This window comes from Trematomus bernacchii, unplaced genomic scaffold (assembly GCF_902827165.1).
Source record: "Trematomus bernacchii unplaced genomic scaffold, fTreBer1.1, whole genome shotgun sequence".
In the NCBI taxonomy this organism is placed as follows: Eukaryota; Metazoa; Chordata; class Actinopteri; order Perciformes; family Nototheniidae; genus Trematomus; species Trematomus bernacchii.
Window position 1 is genome coordinate 258,741 of NW_022987735.1, and position 27,628 is coordinate 286,368.

The window sequence follows — 27,628 nt, forward strand, 5'->3', positions numbered from 1 at the left end:
TTTGTATCCTGCTCCAGCTGCAGGGGAAGCTGACTGTGCTGCTGAAAGTGAGAAATAAGCAGCGAGATTAGGACCAGATGTCAGCCTGTGTGCTATTATGACGCTGCTAACCAAGTGTAGTTACTGACTTTGCCCAGCAGAGGGCGTCAATGTAGCATAACATCGTCACTTGTATAATCCCAGTTCAAAACAAGTTTTACAGGACAATAGGAACAAGAAGTTGCATGATATCTTATCGTATTGATTGCATAAGGATTATATAGGTTTTAGAAGCTGGTATGAGTTAACAGTTTTCATATCAGCTGATTGTATCTCTTTCTTTGTGGTTATAGACCCTTAGAAAACTCACATCATTCTTTCCAAGTAGTCTGCTCCAGTACTTTTACTTATCTACTTATTCTACTTACTTGTGTTTTATACACATTAGTTTTTTGTCCTATCGGTTTTGTCTAAATGTATTTATGTCGCTTTTTATATATTTATTGATGTACAGCATTTTGGTCAACTCGGTTGTTTTTAAATGTGCTATATAAATACAGTTGGATTGGATTATCTTTATTGGAGTCATGTGATCATAATGTTATATTTAATGTTTGTCATAGGTTTCACTGTTCTGTAGTTGTTTTGTGTAACTAATGATTGTAGCCATTGGAGGGCAGTGTTGGATTTGTTTCCATAGCATCCAGCATCTCTTTAAACATAATCATAGAAAGTTCACCGCATAAAATATATATATCTTTGTACATAATGTATTCTAATTTAAGAAATAGTTTGTGTTTGTTGTGCACTCTGACTAACAGCTTCTTCTCCTTTTTCTCTCCTCCTCGCCCCCACTCTGTGTGCTTTTTGCATCATCAATCCAGGTAAGTGGCACTTACATGTTTCACTCAGAAAAATAAAAAGCCTTGCCAAGTGTAGGAGGATGACTGGGTGCCTTTCACCTTGAGGTGTTTACAGTGTGGTGTCCAGCAGGGAACATGTCTTCCCACTGTCTTGTCTTGCTCTGCTTCTCACCTAGCTGCTAACTCCATCTTGATGGAAATAGCCCGGTGCATGTGACCCATGCTACCACAGAAACCCCTATTGTTGAATTCTTTCTGCAGGTCTGTGTATAGTTTCTCCTTACTTAACTAGAAGTGGAACACATTTGTCCTTTTCATATTTATTTAATTTTTGCAGTTTAGCCAGGTTAAAGCTTTCACTCAATTGCCTCTTTGTCCTTCTCGCCTGTCTTTCCAAGCAACCCCCTCCCCTCTTATTATCTATGAGCTTGTCAGGAAGTAGGTGTATTCCCTTTGTGACCCCTTATAACTCAACAGTGACACATGCAGCTGTTGGTCAGAGGGCTGTAACACGGAGGGAGCTGCTGCAGAGACATTTACAACAGATTTTCACAGAGCTTGTTTTTATGAAACAATATCATCCCAAAGCAGTTACCGTGACTAACCTGGAGCAGACTGCCTGGCTGTGGGTGTGATGAGCTGTAACGAGGTTTGAACCCCAACAGAAGTAGTTTGTTGTTCTTTTTCTCAGAGGATTTCAGTAATGTGGCTGCACCTACAAAACCAGCAGTGGGTCACCCTAAGTGGAGACACTCCCTGAACACACTCCTAAAATGTGACCTCTCCCTCTGATTAGTCTGTTTTAAGGAGCAATACTACTTTTGGAAATACTTCAGCCTGTTTCAAAGAGGATGCACACATTTGAATTCATTCTATAAAGTCAGAATTAGACTTTGTTGGTCTGAATGAGGAATATGAGGGTAGATGCCAAGAGCAGAGATGCATGAACATGCCAAACTCACATTGGATTGAGTCAGTGAATCAGTTGACTGCCCAGCACTGAAAGCTGTCCTCAATTTGTCAGCTGTGCCCTCCCCTGCACACGCCAAGCCCTTGTCTGAGCTGGCATTGATTGCCCCCATTTCAGATGTGGATTAACAGGGTGTAGCAGAGTGTCAAATGTGAATATGGGGAAGTTCAGTTGGGACTTAGTCTGGGATGCACTTAGACCCTGTACCCTTATTCTATTTATGAGCAGTACTGACAAGTTTAACTGCACCTTGCACTGAAAATAGCTGATAGGTTCAACATTTGTCAAATTCTCAAGAGTAGTACGTAACAGTGGCGGTTCTAGACCAATTTGACTGGGGGGGCCAGGCTGGGGCCAGTTATTTTCTGAGAGGGGCACAATAAATACAGGACGAAAAAGTCAAAGACAGTATGAAGTAATTGTGCATAAGAAAACAATGCAATACAGTTATTGGTACACATTTATTTCAGATACTTAGAGTTACAGTTTTTACGCTCTAATGGGTCCGACTAGAATGACAAATAACGTTAGTTCCGCCTATTCCGTCAGCCAAGAAATAGTTTAATCATAAACTTTTCATTTTCAGGGGGGCTACAGGGGGGTCCAAAGTCAGTGTTACAGGGGCACTGACCCCCCTAGAACCGCCCCTGAGTACGTTAGTCTTCTCCCTGCACTATTGTGAGTCAGATGAATATCTCATGTCATTATTAAACTAAATGCCTATGACTCTGTGAGTGAGGCACAATCATTTCCGAGTGTTCTCGAAGTCCACCACTCCTTCTGCGTGCACATCTGTAAGCGTGGATTAGGTTTTCTGATGAGGCAGCAGTCAGGTTTGAGGTTTGAAGCCAATCCATTTCTTCAAGGATCCAGCATTAAGCGTGACGTCTGGTTTGTTGTTGTTCGACTGCACAGAAGTTGGATTTTTGTTTTGTTCCCTGTTAGTACAGAACTCTCTGGAAAAGTTTCATCAACTGCAGATTTTTTTTAAAGATTATTTTCCGCTGCATTTAGAGTGTAGAGATAGGGAAGAGAAAGAGATGAGCAATACAGGCCAGAATCGACCACTGCAGTTATATGGCATGCGATATAACCACTCTGCTGACTAGGCGCTTAGATTTCCGTTCCTTTTGCATCACCATTTGACTTGGATAAACTACAGTAATAGCGATAATGCATCTTTGAGAGAAAAAAAGACAGTAACATCTAGGTCTGTTAAAGGCAGGCTTTAGTCACTTCATATGTGGTTTCCTAAGGCACTTCTCCTCCACATGACTGAAACTGTTTAGACACAAACTGGAATATGTGCTCCCAGCAGTGTTTGTTTAGTCATCTGCTGTTTGCTTTCCTGCAGCTTGACCATGTTAATATTTAACATCCACAGCACAAGATGAGTATTTCTTTAGCTCACTGCCGGAAAGCTCATCTGGTTAGATAAAGACAGAGGAAATGATAATCTTACAATATACATTTTCACATGTACATATCGCCCTGCGTGATTACAGGCGCTGTGCTGTGTCTTTTATGTTTCTACCAACAGTTTCCAAAGCAGAAAATGAAAGAGTATCTTACAGTTAAATCGCCCTTATTCCAATTTCCAACACGGTTAACTTTCTGAAGTTATACTCTCACATTTACTCTCGCTTTCTCTTCCTGTCTCTCAAAGTATCTTGGTCTGTCAATCTCGTGGCTGACCCACTTCTGTTGGTCATCTTTTCTATAATCAGTTGGACCGATGTCTTAGTGAGGCGGAGCTGCCCCTTCTCTCTGCTCACGCTAGCAGCTATCTCAGCCCGGGGACCAGAGGAACTAGAGCTTAACAGATCCTTTATTGCATTTCATTACAGTGTCAGTTAAGAGCTGCCATTCTTTCAATCTCTCTGTTGATCTGGAATTAAAGTCTTTTTATCCATCAGCCTGCAATTGTGGTTGTGGCTTTTCCTCCAACTACATCATGACTATATATCTTTGCCTGTTAAAGCCCCCGATGATTGACGGATCAATAATGCCTATCACCAATGGTGGTATTATTTGTTTGCGGTTGTGATGAGATTGGATTTTTACTCCTATATTGAGGGCACACCATCCACTGTCAGAGTGCACACACACGCACAAATAGGCTCACTCATTGCAAAGAAACTTCCTATGACATTATTGGTTTTATCAGAAGTAGGCCAAAGCAGGAGCTGGCCCTCTGGCAGGCGTACTGAGCATGCTCAGAACCGCTGAAGGCTAGGTAGTGGATCAAAAGCTCGCTCTACTACCAGCGCCACTAACAGGCTCAATAACCTATAGGGAAACCCCACTGAATGCAGCTATCTTTCACTATTACTGTCCATTCTTTATAGATCTACTGATGATTGTTTTGCAGTTGCATCAATTCATCTTTTGGTCTTTAAAGGAGAGGTGTCATGCTTTTCCGGTTATTACCCGTCCCCTTGTGTGTTATGAAGGTTTTTATGCATGTAAACGGTGTGCAGAGTAAAAACCCTCAAAGTACACCCTGTAGGGAGTAAAACTCGAACACAGAAAATACCTCCCCAAAACGCCTCGTTGGAGATGCGTCATTGTCCATTTGATTCTTCCGGGTACGGCAAGATGTCAACCCGTACCCGGAACGAAATGGACCAATCCGTGGAGCCGTTACGTTACGTCCGCGGAGCCGTTACGTTAAGCCCCCGCTGATTGGTCCAAATTGACCAATCCACGGACTTCCTCACACACACATCTGTGTGCAGGGAGCAGGCAGCTCAGCTGATTTCTCCTCCCTGGCTGCAGGCTGATAACAGACAGTTGGGATCGCGGCGAATTTCTCTCTGCAGACCCATTCTCACAGCGTTTATCAACCTTTTTCTTACTCAATATCAAGCCACACTTATTGTTTTTACTTCGGCTGTGACTTTGTGTGTGCTCAGGATGAGTTTGGCTGTGTTTGGCTGTGTATCGCTAACAAGGAAACAACACCTCCACGGAGCTCAGCGCGACTCACAACGTCCCGACCAATCAGAGCACACTGTGCTCACAGGGAGGGTGGGGGCTGGAGCTATTGGAGCTACAACGAGCCGTTAAAGGCAGAGAGTGAAATTCAGTGAATACACGTAGTTTACAGAGATGCTGTATGAGAAACCAATGTGAGTTTGGAAAAATGCACAGTATAAATCTATTCTAGTAGACCTCAACAATGGAATTATGATCAGTGGAAATGGCCATGACACCTCTCCTTTAAAAGGAGAAAGAATGCTCATCACAATTTCCCACACGGTCACATTTGATTCCCAATATTACAGATTTTTGCTACCTTTAGTAGCTTCTCCATTACCTCTATGCATTACATTTAAAAAGATGAAGCATCATTTCCAGGTATTTCCAAGTATACACTCTGCATACTCGAAACCTGCTCAAATAGGTACCATGGAACTGGGACACAGTGAGTATCTCAGTATCTTGAATTGTACCAAAGTACACTCATTTCTTTCCTGTAGCATGCATTATTATGCACTTAAAGTAGGTATTAGAAGCCAACAGCTACGAAAGCACAGATATACATATAGAATACCTCCCTCTGGCCTCTACAGTAGCCATTGCTGTTGTAACATACACTATTCGGACTCTCACGTTCTAAACCAATAACAATAACAATAACATTCTTGCATGTAGTTGCACCTGTTGCAGTAATTCTGTGTCTAACTCATTCAAAAGAAATTATTCACCATTTCAGTTCTTTGTCCCCATTCATATGCGTTTTTGGCAATCGGCCTGGTCTTTAAATAAGTGACTGTCATAAAACTTCAGGCTTTTTATAGCCGGGTGATGTTTCTGTAGTCCCAGAACAGTTGAGTTGGATAGACAGTTTCCGCTCTCTCTTTAGCTATTTATGAGGAAGAGGAAAGGGGCATTTGGAGTAAATGGTCCTCCTGGTTGTGATAAATGGAAATCTGCTGCAGATCTGGAGTAACACACTTATAAGATAATGTTACGATTGTTTAGAGATCAATTTCAATTTCAGAATGGATACATAACTAATCTTTTATTACATTCAGAGATACATTTCCGAGTCGATAACATTCATAGCCTTATGTTTGCTGTACTGTACATTGTGGACATGTGTGCGACAGACGCTGATTCTGCATCTGATGGCTGTTCTCCATAATCAATTTGCTACTACAACGTAATCTCAGGAGGGAAATGAGCTGATGGAAGAGGCGATGATACATGCTGTGCTTCCCTATTGCTGTATAATCATCAGTCAGCAGTGGGTTATGGACCCTCTGTGTATGTGGATGGGGTTGGTGTTTTTGGCTCTATCAAATCAGCAGCATGGCCTACATTCTCCTCTCCCAACAGACTCATTACACCCAAAGACAAGAGTTAATACATTCATTAGTCTTACAATGAACTGTGTGCATCTTTTTATGTGTCCTCTGTGGAAGCTGGTATTGATCGAGGCCTGACTTATAACACTGCAGATAGCGTGAATCTGGAGGAAGTGTGAGTGGACTTGAGAGTGTTTGCAGTTTCAGATATTGTGTTTGAGCAGTGTGAATAACATGCCATGGTTAATCCTGCATTCTGTTAGTATAGGCTTGTATTGTTCAAGTAGACTATATATGTATAGTATCTATATCTAAAGTACTGTTTGTAGCTGAGGTTTACCATCCATCCTCTCAGTAAATGACTGGAAATGCATTATTAAATAAAGTATGTCTAATGTGGCTCGAAAGTAAGCCAACACAATGCCCCCATACAACCGTTTGAAATGAGAGACAGGCATATCTGCTGAACTAGTCTTCTGAATGAATTGTCAACACACACGTTTGACCCAGTTACACTGGATAATCCCTTGTCATTACTCTTCACAGTCTTAAGTCTGCAATTGTAGTTCTGGGTACATTACTGTATCCAACAGAATTACGTATTCACTACGAAACAACGTCTCTGTTTCAGTTCTCTCTCTGCGTGCACTGTTGGTTCTTGGTTAAATGTAAACAATAAATTCCCCTCTGAGTGAAATTACAGAGTGTTACAGAGTAGCCTCCAACCTGCATTAAACCAATGTAAGGGTTGCATGTTGCATTCAAATTAATTGTGAATTTAGATTGAACTCATATTAGAAGATTTAGGAAAGATAATGGTAGGGAATTTGTGGACACAGTATATAAATACCAGTTCAAGGGGAAAACAGTAGGGAGCAGAGACCACGTTTCCAGGTCAACTGCAGTGTTAGTGCTGCATTAAAACACTGTCTTTGTTTTCATATGCATGGACCCTCCTTCTGTTTATCTTTCTCTGCTAGCCTCGGAGCTCACCATTTACAGTATGTGACTTGATCAGATTTCATTAACCTATATAATAAGTAATTGGCCTCATTTATTGATGCCGTGCTTACCCAGAAGTGTTTGTGTGTATCTTTCAACTCTAAATGATTCATAACCAAACTGTTGACTCTGTGTTTGGTTTGCTAACTGGTCGATGCTGTCCGTTTCATTACAGGAGTTGTAAAGCATGTCTGAAAACCTCTTGCACAACTGGAGACGAGAGCTTCTTACCCTTTTTCTGATACTGAATTGAAAAGGGAAAAAGCAAGCCTCTCTCGGCACACAGGCAGTCAGGAGTTTGGCTGAGTTGTGTTGAAGGGGGCTGTGCTGGGAGAGCACGCATGCTACAGCGCATCTCTGTTGCTGTTTTGACTTGCAAACTTTGGAATTTGAGACTGTCAGTGCTGCCAATGCTCACAAAGCCGCCGCCTGAGCAGTGAAGCGAGTGTGCGACCCCTCTGCTCTCTGCTGACCTTCTCGTGTCACCCCCAAGGGTCATTGTGCTTGAAACGCGATGTGGGTTCACTGATCTGCAGGACTCATTTTCCTCCCACACGTTTGCTTCTCCACGGCTGTGAGTCTCACTTCTCGGTGTAATCCCAGGACACTGCCTGTGCTTCCCACTAGCATGTCTCTTGCATTTGCATGAGGCAGATCCTAGAGAACGCCTATCGATTCTCAATGTGTCATTAGCGCAGTGATTTTTGGCCTGCTCACATAATTATGGTCAGTGGGGTGTTGTTATTCACGAGAGGATTCAGCTCCTCTCAACTTCCTGGCAGCCTGGGGGGCGGTGAGTTTGACTTCCTCATTGATTGGTCCGTTTTATTAGCCTCTGCAAAAATGGCCACGTTCCTTTTTGATGTTGTTCATTAGTTCCTTTGTTCCCAGTGTGCTAGTGTAAAAACCTTTACCTCTCATTACATCTTCACATAAAGGCATTTGGAAAACTGTCATGAACTACACTGTTGGGGGAAGTTGATGATCTGTTTTTAGTATCTTTACGTTCTGTGCACTGTGAAGGACATTCAAGAAATAAATGATCCTGTCTGACTTCTTTATTTAATATACAGTGGTCACAGTCATTTGAAGTGTACTGAGAGAAATGCTTTTAGTTCAGTATCAGATGCAAATGCGTTCGTCTCTGTAGTCTGGGCAGACACTTAAACCTCTCTCATGCTGGGATTTCTAATTTCCCGGCAACCTTGTCTCCATTGCAGAGATGGAAACGGTTCAAAAGGTTTCTTTCTGCTGCTCTGTTTGTTGTTCGTCATGTTCGGGAGCATCAATCGTGGCTGGTATCTTCCCTCTCATATCGTCTGCCATGTCATACATTAGCTGAAGGCTTTCAAATGTATTTCAAGTTATCCAGTGTTCCAGATTTCACTTAACAAATACAAATAGCATTTGCAAGCATGTGATCCCATGGCTCGATAAGCAGATATTAAGATCAGTTATACATTTGACCTCTACGAAGAACATAGTAATTTCCGATTCACTGATGTTACCGGAGGGACCATGTTTTGGTCTTTTGTGTGTGGATAATGGGCCGCTCAGGCTCCCAGGAGTCTGTTGTTGTTTTTCAGCTCCGTTTGTCACACACAGCTAATTACTGGAGCAGAAGACATCCCCTTTCCCCACACACCCACACACCCACACACCCACACACCATGCACCAAGAGGGTGGCCACTTCTGCTCATCTTCTCACTGGCTCCCTGAAGACAAGCTGGTCATGCATGTGTTGGTGCATGCAGTAATCCTTCGCTATCACTCAGTTGGAACAGAGGTTGCTGCACAGTAATGGCAAACGCTCTGATTTTGACGGTTTTCTTTACCATCTACCTCTGGGTGCTGTAGCCTGCAGCCACTGCACCTGCAGCTGCTCTGAACACCGGCAGGTAAATAACCTGCTGGTGCTCTGAGTGGCGGACACTGACAAAGGAGAGCGTGGGAGTGTAGGTGGAAGAGGAAAGAGTCAGAGACGAGAGCGAGTGGGCAGGTAGGAGAGGCTCCTCTGAGAGTAGATAAACATGTGAACACTTAGCGATTCCCTCTCCCTCCCCGTCTCTCTGCGACTCTGTGTGGGCAGTTAATGAGTCTGAAAGCTTCTCCTCGGCATCTGTCAGCTGAGAACCGGATGAAGCCCCTAGTGCAAACTGTAGCTGAAAAGAAATGCTCTGTTGCTCATTGATAATTGGTACAATCTACAATAGAGGAGAAGGTTTTTATTTTTAAACATCTCTTACTTGTCAGCTTCATCTATAGAATACTCTATGGGCTCAGTTTCCCTGCACTGTGCCGCAAAGACATATTATGCAATTCAAGGTATGACTGCTTTTAGAAACAAAAGCAAAATGATTAGATTGCACAATCGGTGGGTGGTGGCGAAGTCCATAGGGACTTGGCTTGGCAACTGGAAGGTCACCAGTTCAATTCCCGGAAAGACCAAGTGCTACCGAGGTGTCCCTGAGCAAGGCACACTACACTGCTCCCCGGGCGCCGTACATAATGGCAGCCCACTGCTCCTAACACTAGGATGGGTCAAATGCAGAGAAACCGTTTTGTTACATAGTACCTGCACTACGTAATGACAATTAGTTGAATCTTCTTCAATCTTCATAAGGAAAATATGCCATATTTGCTAAATGTTGTATTTTGACAATGAGATTACATGCCCTTAGAATGTCCTTATTTCTGCCTTTCTACTGTTTTCCGTATACTTTTAAAATACATTTGATAGGAAAAAGCACCAGTACAAATGAATGATAGTTACATTTTAAAGTGCAATTTATTGCTGACCCTCCTGTATCTAACTCAAAAACATGCTGAGGGAAATATTGCTTTTATTGTCTTTTGAGATGTGTTTATCGTGCATTTTGACATCACAATGACAAATAAAACAACAACAATTTTAAATTATACAGCCCTAATTCACACTATGAATTTATGAAATTGTGTACATTAAAATCGTTTTTTAAAAAACGTTTTTAATGTAAAAATAGCAGGAAAACTAAATAACGACTATAACATCAAAACAAACTGGCCTTATGAAATAACAGACGACTCATCACCTTTATAAACACAGATTAAACATTTTATACTTTTCAAAGATACTCAACTGTATTGTCGCAGAGCCATTGTAATGGATAACATTGAGTTGTGCAGAGGCCTGTACTACGAAGCCGGATTTTCGCTTAGCCGGCTGACTTCAGGGAAAACTCGGGCTTTCCGGTCCTACGACGCTGGTTCTCTTTTTAGCGGGCTAGATCTCCATGGTAACTTATGCTGAGCGGCTAACCTCCTCGGGAGGAGGTTAGGTTGCAGGCTAAGAGATCAACTCAGTGAAAGCACCGCCTGCTGACCAATCAGAGCTCCGTGTGCGGAGTTTAAAGCTATCAAGTCATATTACAGGATAGAGGAAATACAGAAAAACTGCCGTTGCAGGAAAGACGGCCGGCAAAAATCAACTGACTGTGTGAACGTGAAAATTAATAAAATATCCCCTCCCATCTTCAGAGCAATCTGACTATTATAACATTAGCGTTAAGAAAGCTTACTTAAATATCTGCCACAACATAAGTAACCGGATCAGAGTAACATTAAGTACAGTCCGCGGCACTGTGAGTGCAGACGTCGATGTGTCCCATTATCATTCATATCACATCACATCACATCATAATGTATCATATATTTCCTTATTTGAGTCAGCTGAGCCGTATCTGGCCGTGCAACACTCACAGTGTCACATACTGTATGCAGAAGTATTATTTTAAGCAACACATTAAGTTGACGAAACACTCGAGTCAAATTCTCCTAATTAAAGTCAGATCCACTCGTGTCTTGGACGGGGCAGTGATTTCATAAACCTGTTAATGTACGCATTCAAACGCTTTTTCTTTTACCAGCTGTATTCACCTTGCAGGTGCAGCTATGTGGCTTTTATCCTGGATAAAGTGTTTAAGTCATGGATGTTTAAAGTTTAACTTCTTCATATTTGACTAATATTAAAGTTCACTTTTCATTCAGGAAGTATGACGCTGCGCTGTCAGTACGCTTCTCCATGTTTGAGATTGGTCGAATGCTCCAAATACCACCCCTTTCATGTGAACGCGCACCTAACTAGATAGGACACGGCTGGCTTGAGCGATCCACTTGATAACCAGCGTCGTAGTACAGCTTAGCGAGAGCGCGTATGTTTTGGATTGGGCCAACCGGCTAACTCAAACATATCCAGGTTAGGAAAATCCGGCTTCGTAGTATAGGCCCCAGGTGTTGCTGTTGCCTGTAGTCTGTGTACTCTCTCACACACACACACACACACACACACACACACACACACACACACACACACACACACACACACACACACACACACACACACACACACACACACACACACACACACACACACACACACACACACACACACACACACACACACACACACACACACACACACACACACACACACACACACACACACACAGTGCATCATTACTAAACAAGGCCTGGAGCTTTGAAGGCCAGACAGTAGGAGTGGAGGAGCCCAACCACAGCGCTCTGATAACATCAACACATCTGAGCCTGCCCATGTTATCCTGACTCTGTCATAAAGCCTAATGGTGTGTAGCCGTACAATGGAGTTCAGTTTTGGGTTAAGATAAAATAGTTTGTATGACCTTGGTATACACTCCTCCTTATACAGATTCCTGGAACAGAAGTCTCCCACTCCCACTAAACGCTTAATGACCTGGTGTAAGGAACATGTTTCACTATTCAGCCTGATCTGGACATGTTTCCTAGTTTATAAAAAGAAAATTACTAAAAATGGCCTACAGTTGAAATCAGAACACATGCTCAGCTGCTGGGTTGATTGTGGCTTTTGGTTTCCTCAAAACACATTTTCAAACATGAAGCAACAAAATGTAAAACACCTTTTGCATTTTAAGTCACGGCAGTTCAGATTTGATTCCAGACTGCAGATGTATGCTTGGAGTAATTAAGGGAGGCTTCGTGGCTATGATGGTGACATTTACTCTTGAATCATCCAGCAAATACCCTCGGACTAACTTACAATGAATGAGCCGTGAGGAATATACATTGATGAAGCTCACGGTGTTGTGAGGATCAAATGTTTTGTCTGGATCCATCTTGTTTTATTTTTAGCACGATGTGAAGGGCTCAAGAGAGTGGAAGCTGTTTTCTTAACATTAGTAAACTTTGAGTATGAATGCAGACAGCAGACTTCTAAAATAAAAATAAACATACTGTAGCAACACAGCACATACACAGATGGCTTAACAGCTTGTTTGATTTTCCCCTCTGACACCTTTTTGTGGGTGTTCAAGCACAAGTTCCTATTCACTATGGATTCATCTTTCATGGATTGGGTCTCTATATCATATCACATATCCTCCAGATACTCAATCCCTTCCCTCTGTGCTTTCCCTGGGGTATGGTGTCGATTCTGTGCCCCAGGTGGTGGTCATATCCCCTGGCTCCAAGCCCCAGCATGGGAGGCCCTCCCTGGAGGAACAAGGATGGCTGAGGGATTGAATGTTTTAGTGTACCCCCCTCCCCCTTTTTAATGGAAGCATGTTGCATTATTAATGTAGTAGAGTTGGTCATGGTAGTTCAAATGGTGCTTATGCTGTTAATATCTGTCATGCCTCGTAACTGTTTTCAACCCACTAAAAATGCATTTAGTATTTGTTTTCCTTTTCTGTTAAGACTCAGTGACGTTGAAAGCTAGTCCTCTCTTAAGAAATGTTCAAGTATCAGTAATGGCAGGGAACAGGGAGAGAAAAGAGCGTATTGACTGTCTCTGGGTGTCTTCCTGCACCATTGACTGCACCCAGCAGGTTGATGAGTGGAGGAGCTGTTTGGCTGCTAGGTTGGTGGCGAGGTCATTGTCCAGGCTTTCATGTCTTCAATAGCTGCAGGCTCCCTGCTGGACCTACTTGATATTCAGTTCTTTCACTTACTTCATCCTATTGAAACTAACAAGCTTCCACCAGATAGCTTAGATCCAGTAACTTGAATGGACACGAATGGATACCAGGCTTGAGTTGCCGTTTCAAAATGCCTGTAACTGTGGCGCCAATGTGTTTGCAACAGATTCAACAGCACTTTATCAAGATGTTTCAAAAATACTTGTATGATGATGAGCCTTTTGGAGCCAAAGGCAGTGTATGCTCATTTTACAACATGCCCACCCTGTCAAGACTTGTTAAAGAATGAGCTGAGGGATGGGCAGCTCCCCACATTCAGAGATAACATTCTGAGGAAAACATATATTATTGACTTCCTGGATACAGACAGAAATAAACAATGGAATACTTTTAAAACTGGTATTTGGTGTCACTTTAGTTCTTCCATGCGGTTTTGTAAAATTGTCCAGGGTAGAGCTGGTGTGTCCCATGTTTTTCCAGGCATTTTTTTCCACGTGTGGAGGAGTTTGGACATTTGTAAATTGCCTTCAAAAAATAAATCCTGCGGTTACTGTAACGGAAACTACGGTTGTCTTTTTTAAAATTCATGTCACCAGAAACCCACAACCACACTGTAGAAGCACACTCTCCCGGTCTCTGTGTGTGTTTGTATGTGTGTGCGCGCGTGTGCGTACGTGTGTGTTCGGATTGTAATTGTGTGGGGAGTGCATGATAAAGTGCCAGTGGCCACCTTGCTCTCTCTTTACATCCGGCCCGTGACGTCATCGCCTCGGATTTCAGTGTGTGTCTACTACGGACGCACGCGGCGCAGCAGTCAGCGCGAGGGCTCCTGCCTGGTGAGCACAGCAGCAGCAGCGGACTTCAATAACACTCTTCTTCAAAGTAACAAGAAACTATCACGTCGGTGCATGTGGCGTTCCCACTTGGATAAAACGTTTTCCTTGTTTTTTTCCGGCACGCTTGACTTCACCGCGACTGTTTAACTGGAGATTTATGGAAGCTTTTCATTGTAAGTAAAAAAAACCTGCAGTGCTGTCGACGTCTGCGACATACACTACACTAAATACAGTATACATTGAGCGGGATTTGCTCTTAACGCGATAATGTTCGGGTTGTTTTTGTGCTGATGGTGGGGGTTTATACTATCAAAAAGCCATTTAGATGAACGCAGCGCCTGTGATTGGCTTTGTCTTGCAGTTGTAATAGCCTATATGTCTATGGTTTAACCAGCTCCTGCCAGGCTTCCAGTCAGCGTTTGTTTCTCACATGGCTGTATGTGCAAACAGCGCCTTTGAACTGGACTCCACCATACACTGATTAGTATTTTGTCAGCCTTTTGTCAATGCACCTCTGTATGGTCACCCAGAGGATTTCCTATAGGCTACTTGGAGTTAATGTAGGATAAAATGCTATATAAGTGGACCTTTTTTTTGTGTGATTTCTTCTGTAGTTTGTTTCAGGTATTTTTTAAATAAATGTTATTTTCCATTCTAGTAGACATTCTGCATATTTGCTCTAGGCTTGCTTTTCACAACTCTACTTTAAACCTGCAATGCCAAAAGGAAATTGCAAATCAAATATTACATGTTTTTCTTTCATAGTTTTCTGTTGGTCAGTTCAAGTTGAGCCCCAGGTTTCCAGCGACTGTACACAACTGTGAAAGCAAAACCCTTCAGGGAAAATACGTTTGACTTTTGATTTGAGTTTTTGTCTGTTTTCTTTCTCTTGAATTTCAGTGTAGTATGGTTTTGATGCATTTATATTCTCAATGAGAAAAGAAAGCTTGCCCTGCCAATTTGAATACACTGTTATTAGAAACAAGATTTTCATTTCCATTTCTCTGAAGTGTTTGCCATCCCTTTACTTTAAGCATTACTGAAGAGCCCCTATTTCCCCCATGACATATTCCATGACTTAGCATTAGATGGTAATTTCTGTTCCTGACCGTACTGAACTGCTCAGTGGTTCTGGATGATCTTTAAAAGCTTTTATCTGTCATTCACAGTCTTAAGCCATAATTATGGCCTTGCCCACTGTCTCTCCCACAGCAACCTAGACTATCTCCTCTCTTTAATCACCAAGGTAGAGCAGAACAAATTCACTACATCTTCTAAGCATTGTGTATTTTGTCTTATTTCTTTTTTGGATTATACCAGAATTCCTGAAAATGTCCTTATGGTGATCCAGTAGGATATGTTTTTTTTGCATAATGTAAACAAACTCATTTTGTTGAAGTCTGAATATATAGCCTACCAATCTAGCCACCATGTATGTGTCTGCATGTACAATGATGGCACTTTATGTTTGTGTGTATTTCTTTCGACCCTGTATGGTCTCATTGATTGACTAATAAGTGGATGTTGGCACACAGCACAGTTATTTGTAATATCTAAAACAGATTCCCTTGTATTGAACGTTATACTTACACATACTTTCTTACAAAGTATATTGTGGTGAGCATGTGTGTAGTGTTGCTCTCACTGTAAAAAGCCAACGGATTTTGGATGACATATGTCAAACCCACAGGGAGAGAAGGAACAGCTATGTTGTCCTTATTACTTCATCTCTTTCCCAATGAGCTGATTCAGTGACTATTGTCCTCCACGTTCAGTGTTTCCTACAGACTTGGAGTCACTGATGTTTAAGCAATGTTTCCTACTGACATCATGCATTTGTGGAGTTCAGCTCAGGGGCGAGGCACGCCTTCATCAAACGGTACAGTTGACTGCAAAACCTTTCAATCATAAACTTTAAAGAAAGTATGTTTAACTATATGATTAAACCTTAAGGGTATACTTTCTCGTATATATAAATCTTATGCAGTCCAGGTTCAGTTGGATAGGTAAATGTTAGAAATATTCTATAAAAAAAAGTCTTAGATGGAGCAAATGTATTCATAAGACCATCCAAATAAATTGTATGGAAGAAAGTGATATTTTCAAAGAGCAGGTCAGCAGTAAAGTAGATATACAGATGCCCTGTTATTGGCTGCACTCTTTGAGCTTAGACATCAAGGGGGGAGGAGGGTGGAGCCGCATTTCATTTCTGGCTTTGAGTAATGGGAGATACATCAGCAAAATGGTAACAACTGCAGACATGGTTCAGTCCTGTATTCAGCCAATGCACTAATGTCTATATGCAGACCTACCAACATTGGTCAAATGTGTGTATTTTGATTGAAATATGGAGAAAATGTATGTACGATGTTGCCCTCCAATACAGTGTGTGCTTAGTTTTTAAATTGAATGCTAGATGTTTAATTTGCATGCTGGCAGCAGTAATGTTTTGTAAGAAAATATCAGTAAGGGAATGACACTAGTGCTACGTATGTGTGTGTACTATTGGATATCTTTTGGAACCATTTTGAGTTTTGCTCAAATTCTAATGCTTCTTCACTCTGGTATGTGGTAAACAAGAGGAATACAAACCTGAAAGCAGTTGTTCTTTTTGGTAAGAAAGAGGAATAAAAACCTGAAAGCAGTTGTTAGTTCTCCCTTTTTACTACTATTTTGGTCTTAATGATTGAAATAAAGCTGAAAGTAATAGTAGTCTTAACACATCTTTAAAACATACCAGTCAATAGTCCCTAAGCCTGCATCTTCCCAGCCTTTCATCAATCTATTTCTTTAAGGAGATGACCTTGATAAGAATAAGAAGAGTTTATTTTGGGAGCTTCTGCTCTTTGTCCTGCTATGGACTTAACTAGCTATACATTGTGGATATGAGGTCTGTCTAACGTTCAGGAAATGAAAACACATATTCTCACAGTCTACTTGGACATACTGTCTTTGGGTTTCCTTCATGTTATCTATTTGCCTTGAAAGAAGATTAAATGCTGTTGTTTTTAATATAGCAGGAAATTAAACATTGGATAATTATAAAGGGGAGTTTGACAAACACCGGAAGTGAAGATGGAAACTTTAGCTAAGTTGTTACTGTAATGTTTGGATTTTCTGTTTCATAGATAGACCTTTTTAAGGAACCAATTATTTGGTGTAATGAGGAACATTGGCATCATGTTGGCTGGTCAGAATGTCACAATGAAGCTTGATTGACATGACTTCAATGCACTGCGGTTTAACTTTCACAATCCTTTCCATAAATACAACATTTAACCTCTTTCAGTAGTTATTTTTTTGAGAAGGCAGCTTGTTTCCATGGCTTTTTCAAATGTTCTTGAGTCGGCTTTGCAGCTGTGTCACCTTGACACACTTAGCACGCCGTCGCAGCTGCTTTGAGGGGGGCTGCTAATTGAATTGTTTGTGAACAAAATCTGATTTGTAGCACGAATGAGCAGCTGTTTTCTGTGGTTGAGTAAAAGGTCTTGGGTGAAAGTCAAAGCTTAACAGGCATACAGCTGAAGCTACTGGCTGTGCTTTCTGTGAGTGTGGTTTGATGCATATTGTCTGCAACACTGCCTTAAAGTGATGTACCCAGATTAATTACAGACATGACAGTAATCCAGGTATTGCCGTTCTGTGACAGCACATTGCTTCATGTTGTCGCAATGCATTTCATGTGCCCTCTGGGGGGACTGCAAAGCCCCTGTTTTGTCTTTTTTTGTCTATTCTCTCGCTGCCCCCACTCACAAACTGCCTATTCTGCTTATTCAGCTCCGCTATTGTGAGGCGGGCTTTTCATACCTCTAGTCAATGACCATGAGGTATTGAGGAGTTCCACTGTAACCAACTTCTTTTTTTATGCTAGTTAAGAATACTCTCCTGATACTGTGAAAGCTTTATTCAGTAATGACTAGTCTTGCCTGGCGTCTTGTCCAAGTTCCTTCCCGTGTAATAGGATTAGATTTGTGAGCATTAACAAGATCATTCATTATCGCTGAAAGGCTCTGGTGATTTGTGGTTAGATTATAAATGAGTTTTCCTGCTGAATTATAGTAGACTTTCCTCTTGTATACTGCCTTTTTAAAGGAAATTCTTAATTGTTTGTATGATCTTAGCAATGATAGATATAGTTTTGAAGTGTCACCAGTTAGTCCCATGGGTCAATAAAGAGTCAAATGTGAAGGGAACCATAGCTGAAATATGCCCGGTTCAAATAAGATGGTATGTTTATCTTTTTCTGCACTGGTAGCAGGATAAGGGTAAATCCTGCGAGGCGATATGTGCTAAAATATTCTCATCAATGCTATAATGATTAAAGCATGTACAGCACTGTCATTTGATCATATTGCTCTGACCTGCACTGTTCACTTCCACACATCAGGATGCTCAGGCCTTGTAGCGGCTTGAAGGGCATTCAATTAAAGATAATAAGGATACATTTGCTGTGGTTAGGTAGTATTTACTCCTCAGAGTTGACAGAGATCGAGAGGCATGGCTTACTGTGCTTGCTTAAAGCAACAGTAGTACTTGATTACCTTGTAGCAGCATGGATGTTATGCAGATAAAATGATGCTACAGTATTTGACTTTGAATAGTTTTTTCTTCTACACAGCAACAAATCATGTGAGAGTAAATGCATGAACCCTAATTAAAAGAGGATAATCAGTCAGTTTCCTCGTTGCTGCACACGACATGTTTCAATATAAACTGATTTCTGGCCCATTTCTAGAGCACGAGTTAAATGACACAAACTACAGAGTGGTCAAATAGTTATAAACACATTTATTTTATTGTAACAAAGTGAACATAAACAAATCTTCCATCTGCTTGTTGATACAATCGGGTAGGTTGTTTCAAAGTTGGTTTAAAAAAACGTTTTTCCATAAATTTCCCCTATAATCAAATTAGCAACAGCAGTTCAGACTCTTCATTATGACTGACCGGTTTTTGGGGGGTTTTTCAAACCCAAATGAGGAAAACCCCCAGTTTTAGTTCAAAACAACTATCAAGTTATGTTCTTTTTTCCTTTCCTTTTCTGTTTTGCCTGTACATAGTGACGCTGCTATGCTGTTGCTCAAAACCCATAATGACTCTATAGGGGTCGACAAATGACACCTCTCTATTCGACCTTATTTGTTTGAACTACTCCATTGTACTTTAAATTAAATAGATGCAGGTTGAGGGAGAGATGATTTTAGTTTCTCCCTTTTTGAAAATGTTTTTATTAAGTTGAGCATGTTGTATCAACATCAAACATACTATCTCTCCAAATAGCATTTAAAGTGCTGCTTTTGGCTTCACAGACGACATGAAGAAGGTGGAATGCTACACTAAAGAACGCCCCAACTCACCTTTTAAATCGCACTAAGAAAAGATCTGAACTCCAGGGTTGGTTTGGCTTTCAAGTCAAATAATAATAACATGAGGGAGCTTGCAGTGGGGCCCCCCGAACTGTTAAAACCCAACGATTTGTTGTCAAAACTCATGAAGACCTTTTCCCTCCTCTAATGTAAAGATCCTTTTTCGGAGCCTCTCAGTTGTTTGTTGTTAAACTGTAGTAGAAGGGGAGTGACGGATCAAAGACCCTCCTGAACAATAAAAGCTGAGCCTGTGGAGTGTTGACCCCCAGACCTTAAGCCCTTCATTACTGCAGCTCACTGCTAATTATTGTGGACAGGACAGTACTGAACTCAGAAATCTGCCCAACCCGCCTCACTACAGGGTGGTCAGCTCTCACTGACACTCCTAGACCCTCACAACTAAACATCTGAGGCGTAGAGACAAGACCCCTCCTGGTGCCCTTCACCCCTACCCACCCTCAGAAACAACACCTCCCTCTGGAAAACAAGAAGAAACCCTAAACCGGACTAAAGACTAAAGAGGATCATGTGTTGCCCTCTATTGAAGCACAAATGTTACCATATGCTCCCCTTACTGTGCAGCCTCCTGATCTTATGCTGACTTAATCTTGACTGTAGTGACCACAGACTACACTCCACAGAGCATCTGTGACCGTCACAAATGGCGTTCTAAACTAAGATAAGTTGGCAGAGGTATTTTGCAAAACACATTTACTCCAAAAGAGGTTTGGAGCTAGTAGCTGTGCAGCATCAGTTGATTGTGTTGGCTGGCTGCTGATTACATTATCATCCTGTGATGCTTTCAGAAGGCTTCATGTATGTTGAGTTAAAGCAACCAAGCTACACATTCAATAATGGTTTGGCAATATAATCCTGTCAAATTTGCAATCAGCTATTGAATAATAATAATAATAATAATAGATTTATTTTATATAGCGCCTTTCAAGGGACCCAAGGTCGCTTTACAACTAATATAAGAAAAACAAACATAACAAAACAAAAGTCAGACAGACAAAACAACAGATCGATTAGGGGCCGAAAGCCTTGGCAAACAGATGGGACTTGAGGGCCCTTTTGAAGGCGTCGAGTGTGGGGATGTTGCGAATCTCCGCAGGGAGAGCGTTCCAGAGGGTGGGGGCTGCCACACTGTAGGCTCTGTCCCCGAAGGTTCGCAGTTTGGTGCGGGGGATGGTAAGCAGGCCAGAGTCTGAGGACCGCAGGTTCCGGGGTGGGGCATGTGGGTGAAGGATGTCCGATAGGTACTGGGGGGCAAGGGCATGGAGGGACTTGTAGGTAAGGAGGAGTACTTTGTACGATATACGGGACTTGACCGGCAACCAGTGTAGGTGGATGAGGGTGGGAGTGATGTGCTGCCACGGCTTTGTGTGCGTGAGTACCCTAGCAGCACAGTTTTGGACATACTGGAGCCTGTCCAGGGTTTTTTTGGGAACCCCGAACAGGACACCATTGCAGTAGTCCAAGCGGGTGGTGACCAATGCATGCACGAGGGTTTCGGCAACCGACTCCGAGAGTGACGGTTGGAGTCTGGCAATGTTCCTCAGGTGGAAAAAGGCCGATTTGGTCACAGATTTGACGTGGGAATGGAAGGAAAGGGTGGAGTCAAGGATGACACCCAGGTTGCGGGCTTCAGGAGATGGGGAGATGGAGCAGCCGTCGACCTCGTGGATGAAGTCACCAACCTTCTGGAGCAGGGCCTTGGGTGCCACAACCATGAGCTCTGTTTTATTGCTGTTCAGCTTAAGGTAGTTGGAAGACATCCATGTTTTGATGTCATGCAGGCAGTTGATGAGGGACTGAGGGGGGAGCTGGGAGGATGGAGTGGTGCTGAGATACAGTTGGGTATCATCAGCGTAACAGTGGAAATTGAGTCCATGATGTCGGATGATCTGGCCGAGGGGGAGCATGTAAATGGTGAACAGGAGGGGGCCAAGCACAGAGCCCTGGGGTACACCGTGGTGGACTGGGGCCGGGGGTGAGTTTGAGCCACTGATGGAGACAAACTGTTTCCTGTTATGGAGGTAGGATGTGAAGCCATGTGGAGGCAATACAACTGATTCTGTTTCTGCAATGTGGGATGCCTTTATCCTTATTCTCAGGATTTTCACCCCATCACACTGCTATGCTAGATGTCACTGCCGTAAATGTGGACAGAAAAAAGAAATAGCTTAGAGACCAGTGCAAAAGGAAACAACTGATTTTTGTTGACTTCTATTCTAGGTTGTCTAAAAGAGATTTAAACCGGAAACTGTGTACTGCTGTTACACACACCCTGCCTATTTTGGCCTACACACCACCAGAGCCATCATGTTGCTGCATGGCCTCCATGTTTATCACTGAGGTTTAAGAACTCGCTGTTCTCCCATACCACATGGATCATGTTGGGAATGTTAAGGACCTTCTCAAATAGCTTCCGCCCATATAGGTGTTCATATAGACTCTTTGATGTCACACCACCCCCTCTTAAAAAATCTGACCTCGCACACGTTTCAGTCAACACATCTGCTAAAAAGTTCTTAGCATCAGGAGGACCTTTTTTATGTTATAGATTTAACCTGAAGAACCTTGCTAAACTTCATTTTGAAGGTGATATTTTAATAGTTTTCACTTTTATTAACCAATATGATTTACATCATCCTTTTGTATGTCAGTTTGAACTGCTTGAGGCTTGAAAACAGATAACACAATGTTTCTGTTGATTCAATTCAACATTGAATTTTGTTTCAAATTCATTTGATGTGACATTTGATTGATCTTTACAGAAGAAAATTATGCTTGCAGAACAGCGTTTAATTCGAGAGTTTTTATCGCTTGAAATGACGAAAAGGAAAAGGACAAGGACATCCCTCTGTTGGAGGGGCAAAGGAGTCTCAAAACACAAAGCGTGTTCCTGTGACGGAAAGTGTACTGCCGGCGAGCCTTGACGGGGGGTGCTAGTAGAGCACGCGCGTGAACTGCGAGCGCCGGAGCCTCAGTTTCGCCGCTGCGAGGCTCCGTGGTAAACTGTGGTAAAATGAAGAGCCGTTTAGGAGCCGAAAGAGCCGGCTCTTCTTAGTGAGCCAAGTCAAATGATCCGGCTCACTATAAAGAGCCGGAATTCCCATCACTAATACGTAAAGAGATAGTATCTATAAGGGACGGCTCAATTCAAAATTCAAGTCACGTGACACGACGTGACATCAATTCCCCCCCGCCCTCTCAGCCCTGGTCTGGCGGAAACACTGTTGCAGAATGTCTGTCTGCCACATTTAGGTCAGTGGGCAGAGTGACCTTTAGAGTTGGTCTGGTTTTATGATCAATGTGGCAGAATCATTCAAATTGTTCAAATAGCCATGCTAAACAATGCTCCAGAAAATATATTTGCACTTTTTGTGATCGCAAATAAGTAGGGTACATTAACCTGGAACGCTTTCCCTGACTCGGGGTCCCGTCAAAAAGTCTTGATGAACAGGTGTTACTAATGGGGGCAGTCTTTTAATTGGGTGCTTTGGACCAATGCCAAGTTATGGTGTCAAGTTCCTATGGCAAGAAGCAGAAACAGAAGCAGAGCAACATGGGCATCATATTGGATCCTCTTCCAGTATATAGACTGGGTCGGGGCCATCACTCTTTTGAATGTAAATGAACTGTCAAGTTGCCTCTCTCTTTTGGCAACACTAGCAGTCACACGATATTATACAAATATAACAATGTTTATGCAAAATATGCATTATGTTATGTGTAAATAGTCATTCTGTTCCATAGTTATAAGGTTGCTAGCCATGTAAGCAATAGGGTTACTCGACACTTGGCAGTCATTCAGATAGAGGTGATACCGACAAAAGTGCATACTGTGAACTGTGGAGATATTTCATGCAATTAGATCATTATTCTTTTAAATATCCCAGAAGGAATAAAACGCTTTGCAGTCCTGTAATGAAATGGCATGCATAGCCAATTAATAGGTTGGCAGAATGAACTTATATTTAAACCTCTTTTCCTTTTACTCATGGCTAAAGTACCACATGAAGGCCAACTTGTGGTACATGCATCAAGAGGATCAAAGCTAAATGATTCTCAAGTTTTGGATAGTTTGGAACTGATTATTAAGTATTATCCATAATTCCACATAACATTATTCTTTCATCCCACTTCTGTGTATATAAATACCTATCCAGACTTCTTTCGTTTCCTAAATCCATAGCCAACCTATAAGCAGAAGAGTATAGGCACATGTGAAGGGATACCAAAGAGAAATGGTGCCGTGGGTCTGCCCCAAGACCGCACCGAGTGCTCTGCTGCCAACAGTGCCTCCAGTAATTATAGACCAGAGCTGTGGAGACTGCTGCTCTCCAGGCTAAACTGAAACTAAACCCCCTATTTCATTCTTGGTATTTGCTCTTTTCAGTCCATGAGTACCCTGTGTTTAAAAACTGTTATTCTTGGGCTGTAGCTTGACTCTCGTCTGTTTATAGTGCAGCCTGACTGAGTTGAAAAGTAGAATTCTGTTCGGTAAATGCAGTAGTAGAAGCTTTGAAAACTGTTGTTGACACAACGTCTTGTTAAATAATAACTGCTGTCATTATGTTTGATTAACGTATTGATAACATACTCTCTACTGCTACTGCTGCTCCCATCACTGTAACTTACTGACAGTGTAATCAAATGACCATCGATTTTCCATCTCCAAATTGTAAATGATGGGACAGGAGGCAGATGAACTGGGTCTGGATCTTGGATTAATTTGGCAGCGTAGTCACTACTGCCAAGGAAGCTGTTGAAACGGCATTAAATATTAAAGGGCCCATGTCATGGCCATTTCCACTGATCATAATTACATTGTTGAGGTATACTAAAATAGATTTATACTGTGCAATTTTCCAAACTCACATTGGTTTCGCATACAGCATCTCTGTCAAGCATGTGTATTCAGCAGTATTCACTTTCTCCACTAAACGACTCGTTGGAGCTCTTGCCCCCCCCTCCCTGTGAGCCTAGTGTGCTCCGATTGGTCAGCTCGGCCACTCGTTCTGATTAGTCAACCACCAGAGAGGCTGCGCCCATGTCAGTGCTTTTCCCGGCTGCTCTCAGCGTAACATCAGTCTTATCATGGCGTCGGTACAGCGGTATATTTTATATACATATATATTTTTAACTGTTGTTATAGAAGAGTGTGACGGCCCCAGGGCCTTTGTCTTACGATGGGGTGGAGCTGAGAGGGTAATCAGCGCGATCACGGACACCTCCGGACACTACGGCCCCAGTCTCTCTCCAAAGCGGCTGCAGGAAGACTAACTCTGCGATCCTCTCAACCACCTATCTTTGCATTTACCACAATAAATGTGCCGTGGTTTTGTAAACTCGTGTATGTCTCCTTGTCTTTCCGTTGTGGCCTACGAGCTACTCTCATAACAAAGAGTAAGTTATTTTTACCCGTTATAAACTACTACTGTTTGATGAGAAATCAAATCATGGTTTGCTATATATGAATTCAGGGAAGAAAGGATAGGCCTACTAAGTATTTCCATTAAACTTTATTTTTAGAAATGTACAAAATGAACATAAATATACATATATACACGGTATATCATCCATTCCTCCTCCTCTTGCCTGCGCACAGCCGGTGCGGTGCGGTGCCTTTTAGCACGACGCCTCAGTAGTAGTAGAATCCCTTCCCCGTCATGGATTGTCCGCCAGGATCTGGCTGGACGAAATCAAATGCAAATCACAAAATATTAGAGAAACTTAGTTGTTTTAGATTCGTTAGTAGTAGTTGTGTAATGAACAGCTTGCCTGCTAATATGCTAACCTAGCTTTGTTTACCTTGGTAGCTAACACGATATGAACGTTAGCTTGGAGGAAAGGCAACTATAATGCAGTGTAATAAAACTACTATGAACAAAAGCTAGTGGTTCATATTAGGCTAGCAATAACGTGTTTATAATTGCAATCGTATACGGGTATTCTGCTACCATACAATGTAACTTGCATGAATACATTGTTTTGCGCTAGCATACAGCTAGCCTCGTTAGCTACATGCAGTATATGTACGGTCACAATGTACGGTAAACCGGAGTATACTGTATGAGTATTCCGTGTGTGACTGCAGACATTCTCCTGCCATGACAAACATGTAAGGCCATCTGCTGACATTGTAGTTGATATATTTAAACGCTAGCAACGTAGCATCACAAAAATGTTTTTCTGACCAAAACTAGCTCAAGCTCCGTGTGTTAGATCGCTACGCCAGCTATAATGTAATTACGTTTCGCGACTGACCGGCAAATCACCCGCAGTATACTGTCAATAGGTATTTTGTGTGTGAATGCAGACATTCTCCTGCTATGAGATACATGTATGCAAGGCCATCTGCTGATATTAGAGTTGATATATGGAAACTCTAGCAACTTAGTTAGCACAGTTAGCACTGTGTCAATGGCTTAGCAGTCCAACACAGTTTACACATTTAAACAGTCTTGTTTGATAAATACACAAATAACAATGCAAACTTACAGGTTGTATACCCAGATCTTCCCCTGCTCCAAACGGTCCAAACAAGCTGTGCATATCCGGCCTCAAACTGGGCAATGTTTTGGAAGCTTTCGTCTGTGAAATGCCGGTTCTTCGAACCTCTGGAGGAGGAACACGCCGCTGCTGGTGTGGCCATAGCTCTTCGGGATTGGTCCATTTCGTTCCGGGTACCGCATGACATCAGGCGGTACCCGGAACTAAATGGAAGACTCAAATGGGCAGTGACGTATCTCCAACGAGGCGTTTTGGGGAGGTATTTTCTGTGTTAGAGTTTTACTCGCTACAGGGTGTACTTTGAGGGTTTTGACTCTGCACACCGTTTACATGCATAAAAACCTTCATAACACACAAGGGGACGGGTAATAACCGGAAAAGCATGACATGGGAGCTTTAAGAGTGATAAACACCAAAGCTTGTCATTCTTACTGGAAAGTGTACTGAGCCTCCCCCCCCCCCAGGCCATCCACATCACACAAAACTGACCAGACTTGATTTAGCTGGACAGCTGCTGCTGTGGTGAAAGCCCCTTTCCTCGGACTCCTACTTTCCAATGACTGTGTGGTCTGTATCCTGCTGCTCTAATCACGTAAGGGTGGAAGTGACTGTGGGCCGCTGTAATGGGCCAAAGGGACCTGTGGGTAGCATCTACTGTTCCTCTGTCATTAGATGTTGGGTGCAGGATGGCCCACCAGACCAGCCTGCTGGAACCTTTGGATGTTGGTCATATGTTTAAATCAATCTGTTCACCCCTTGCTTGTTTCCAAAGCTCAAGTTGGTGCTCTTATTTCCAACCAAAGAGGCATTTTGGCTGTTGAACCTTTGTAGCCTTTCTCTGCTTCTGTTCGGAGTCATCATTTGTCTTGTCATTGCAAGCTATTTTTTTGTTAATGTTCTGGTGTACAGGACACTGTGCTAGACATGTACAGTATCTCTGGATGGACCAGTTTTCACAATTGTACAGTTTGGACCCGTTTTTGATTGATGATCTAGCATTTTGGCACAGCATGCTAATATTGTTTCCATATTATTTATCTGCTCTGTTGCCTCTCAGTATTCCAATTTCCACACAGCCAATACAAACTCTCGCTCAGCTGCTCTCAATGTTTTGAAAACCTCTCTTAAGCCTTTACAGCTGGAGTTTTTGGAAAGTATCTCTTAGTTTTCAGAGCAATACGCATGATATCAATTCACTATTTAAGCTATATCAAGTGTTGTTGATTACCTTATTTTGTACTGATGTGTGTTTACAGTGTTTTTAATATTGATCTCTATTTTCTCTCTCTCTCTTCTCATCAGTCACAATGAGCGGAAGGTGACCTGCAAGCATCCTGTCTCAAGCCAGCCCTCACAAGACAATTGCATCTTTGTCGTCAACGAACAGTAAGTCTCTTGTTTTTTGCTTTTAGAATGCTACCAAGCAGCATGTTTGAGCACTACAGTGTGCAACTTGGCCACCCTCTATTTGCAGTTCTGCCCTTTCAGATCAAAGCCTTTTCTATTCAGCGCTTCTCTATTTAGTTATGGTAACAAACAAATTCCTTAGAAATAAGAAGTTCACTTTCGAATGGCAGTGACCATTTTTTTGATATTATAAAAGAAGTTGTATGTATTGCATAGCTAAGCTGCTGTTTTTTGCCAAGTGTCAAGTGCCATTGTCATTGATGCAAAGGGCTGACAATAAGAAGACTTTGTATCATGCAGACATCAGCTGCTGGGAATGCAGGGATTTAACGGTCGTCACTCGTTTTGACCCTGAGAAGAGTTCATGGCCTTTCCAGTTGTCAAAAGTAGAAGGAAGTACCCACTCACAATGCTATGT

At 42.2% G+C, this 27,628-nt stretch overlaps 1 protein-coding gene across 5 annotated transcripts in view; it reads left to right on the top strand.

The window, feature by feature from the left end:
• The window catches only part of plekha5 (pleckstrin homology domain containing, family A member 5), an 83,235-nt gene that overhangs the window by 21,423 nt on the left and 34,184 nt on the right, over positions 1-27,628 (top strand). For 4 of the 5 annotated variants that reach the window (XM_034145976.1, XM_034145972.1, XM_034145973.1 and 1 more), the window contains one exon: positions 27,106-27,189. In XM_034145976.1, coding sequence (XP_034001867.1) covers positions 27,106-27,189 — 84 coding nt within the window. Of the gene's footprint in view, positions 1-13,841; positions 14,089-27,105; positions 27,190-27,628 lie in introns of those variants that run through there. The other variant, XM_034145974.1, reaches the window with a different exon arrangement.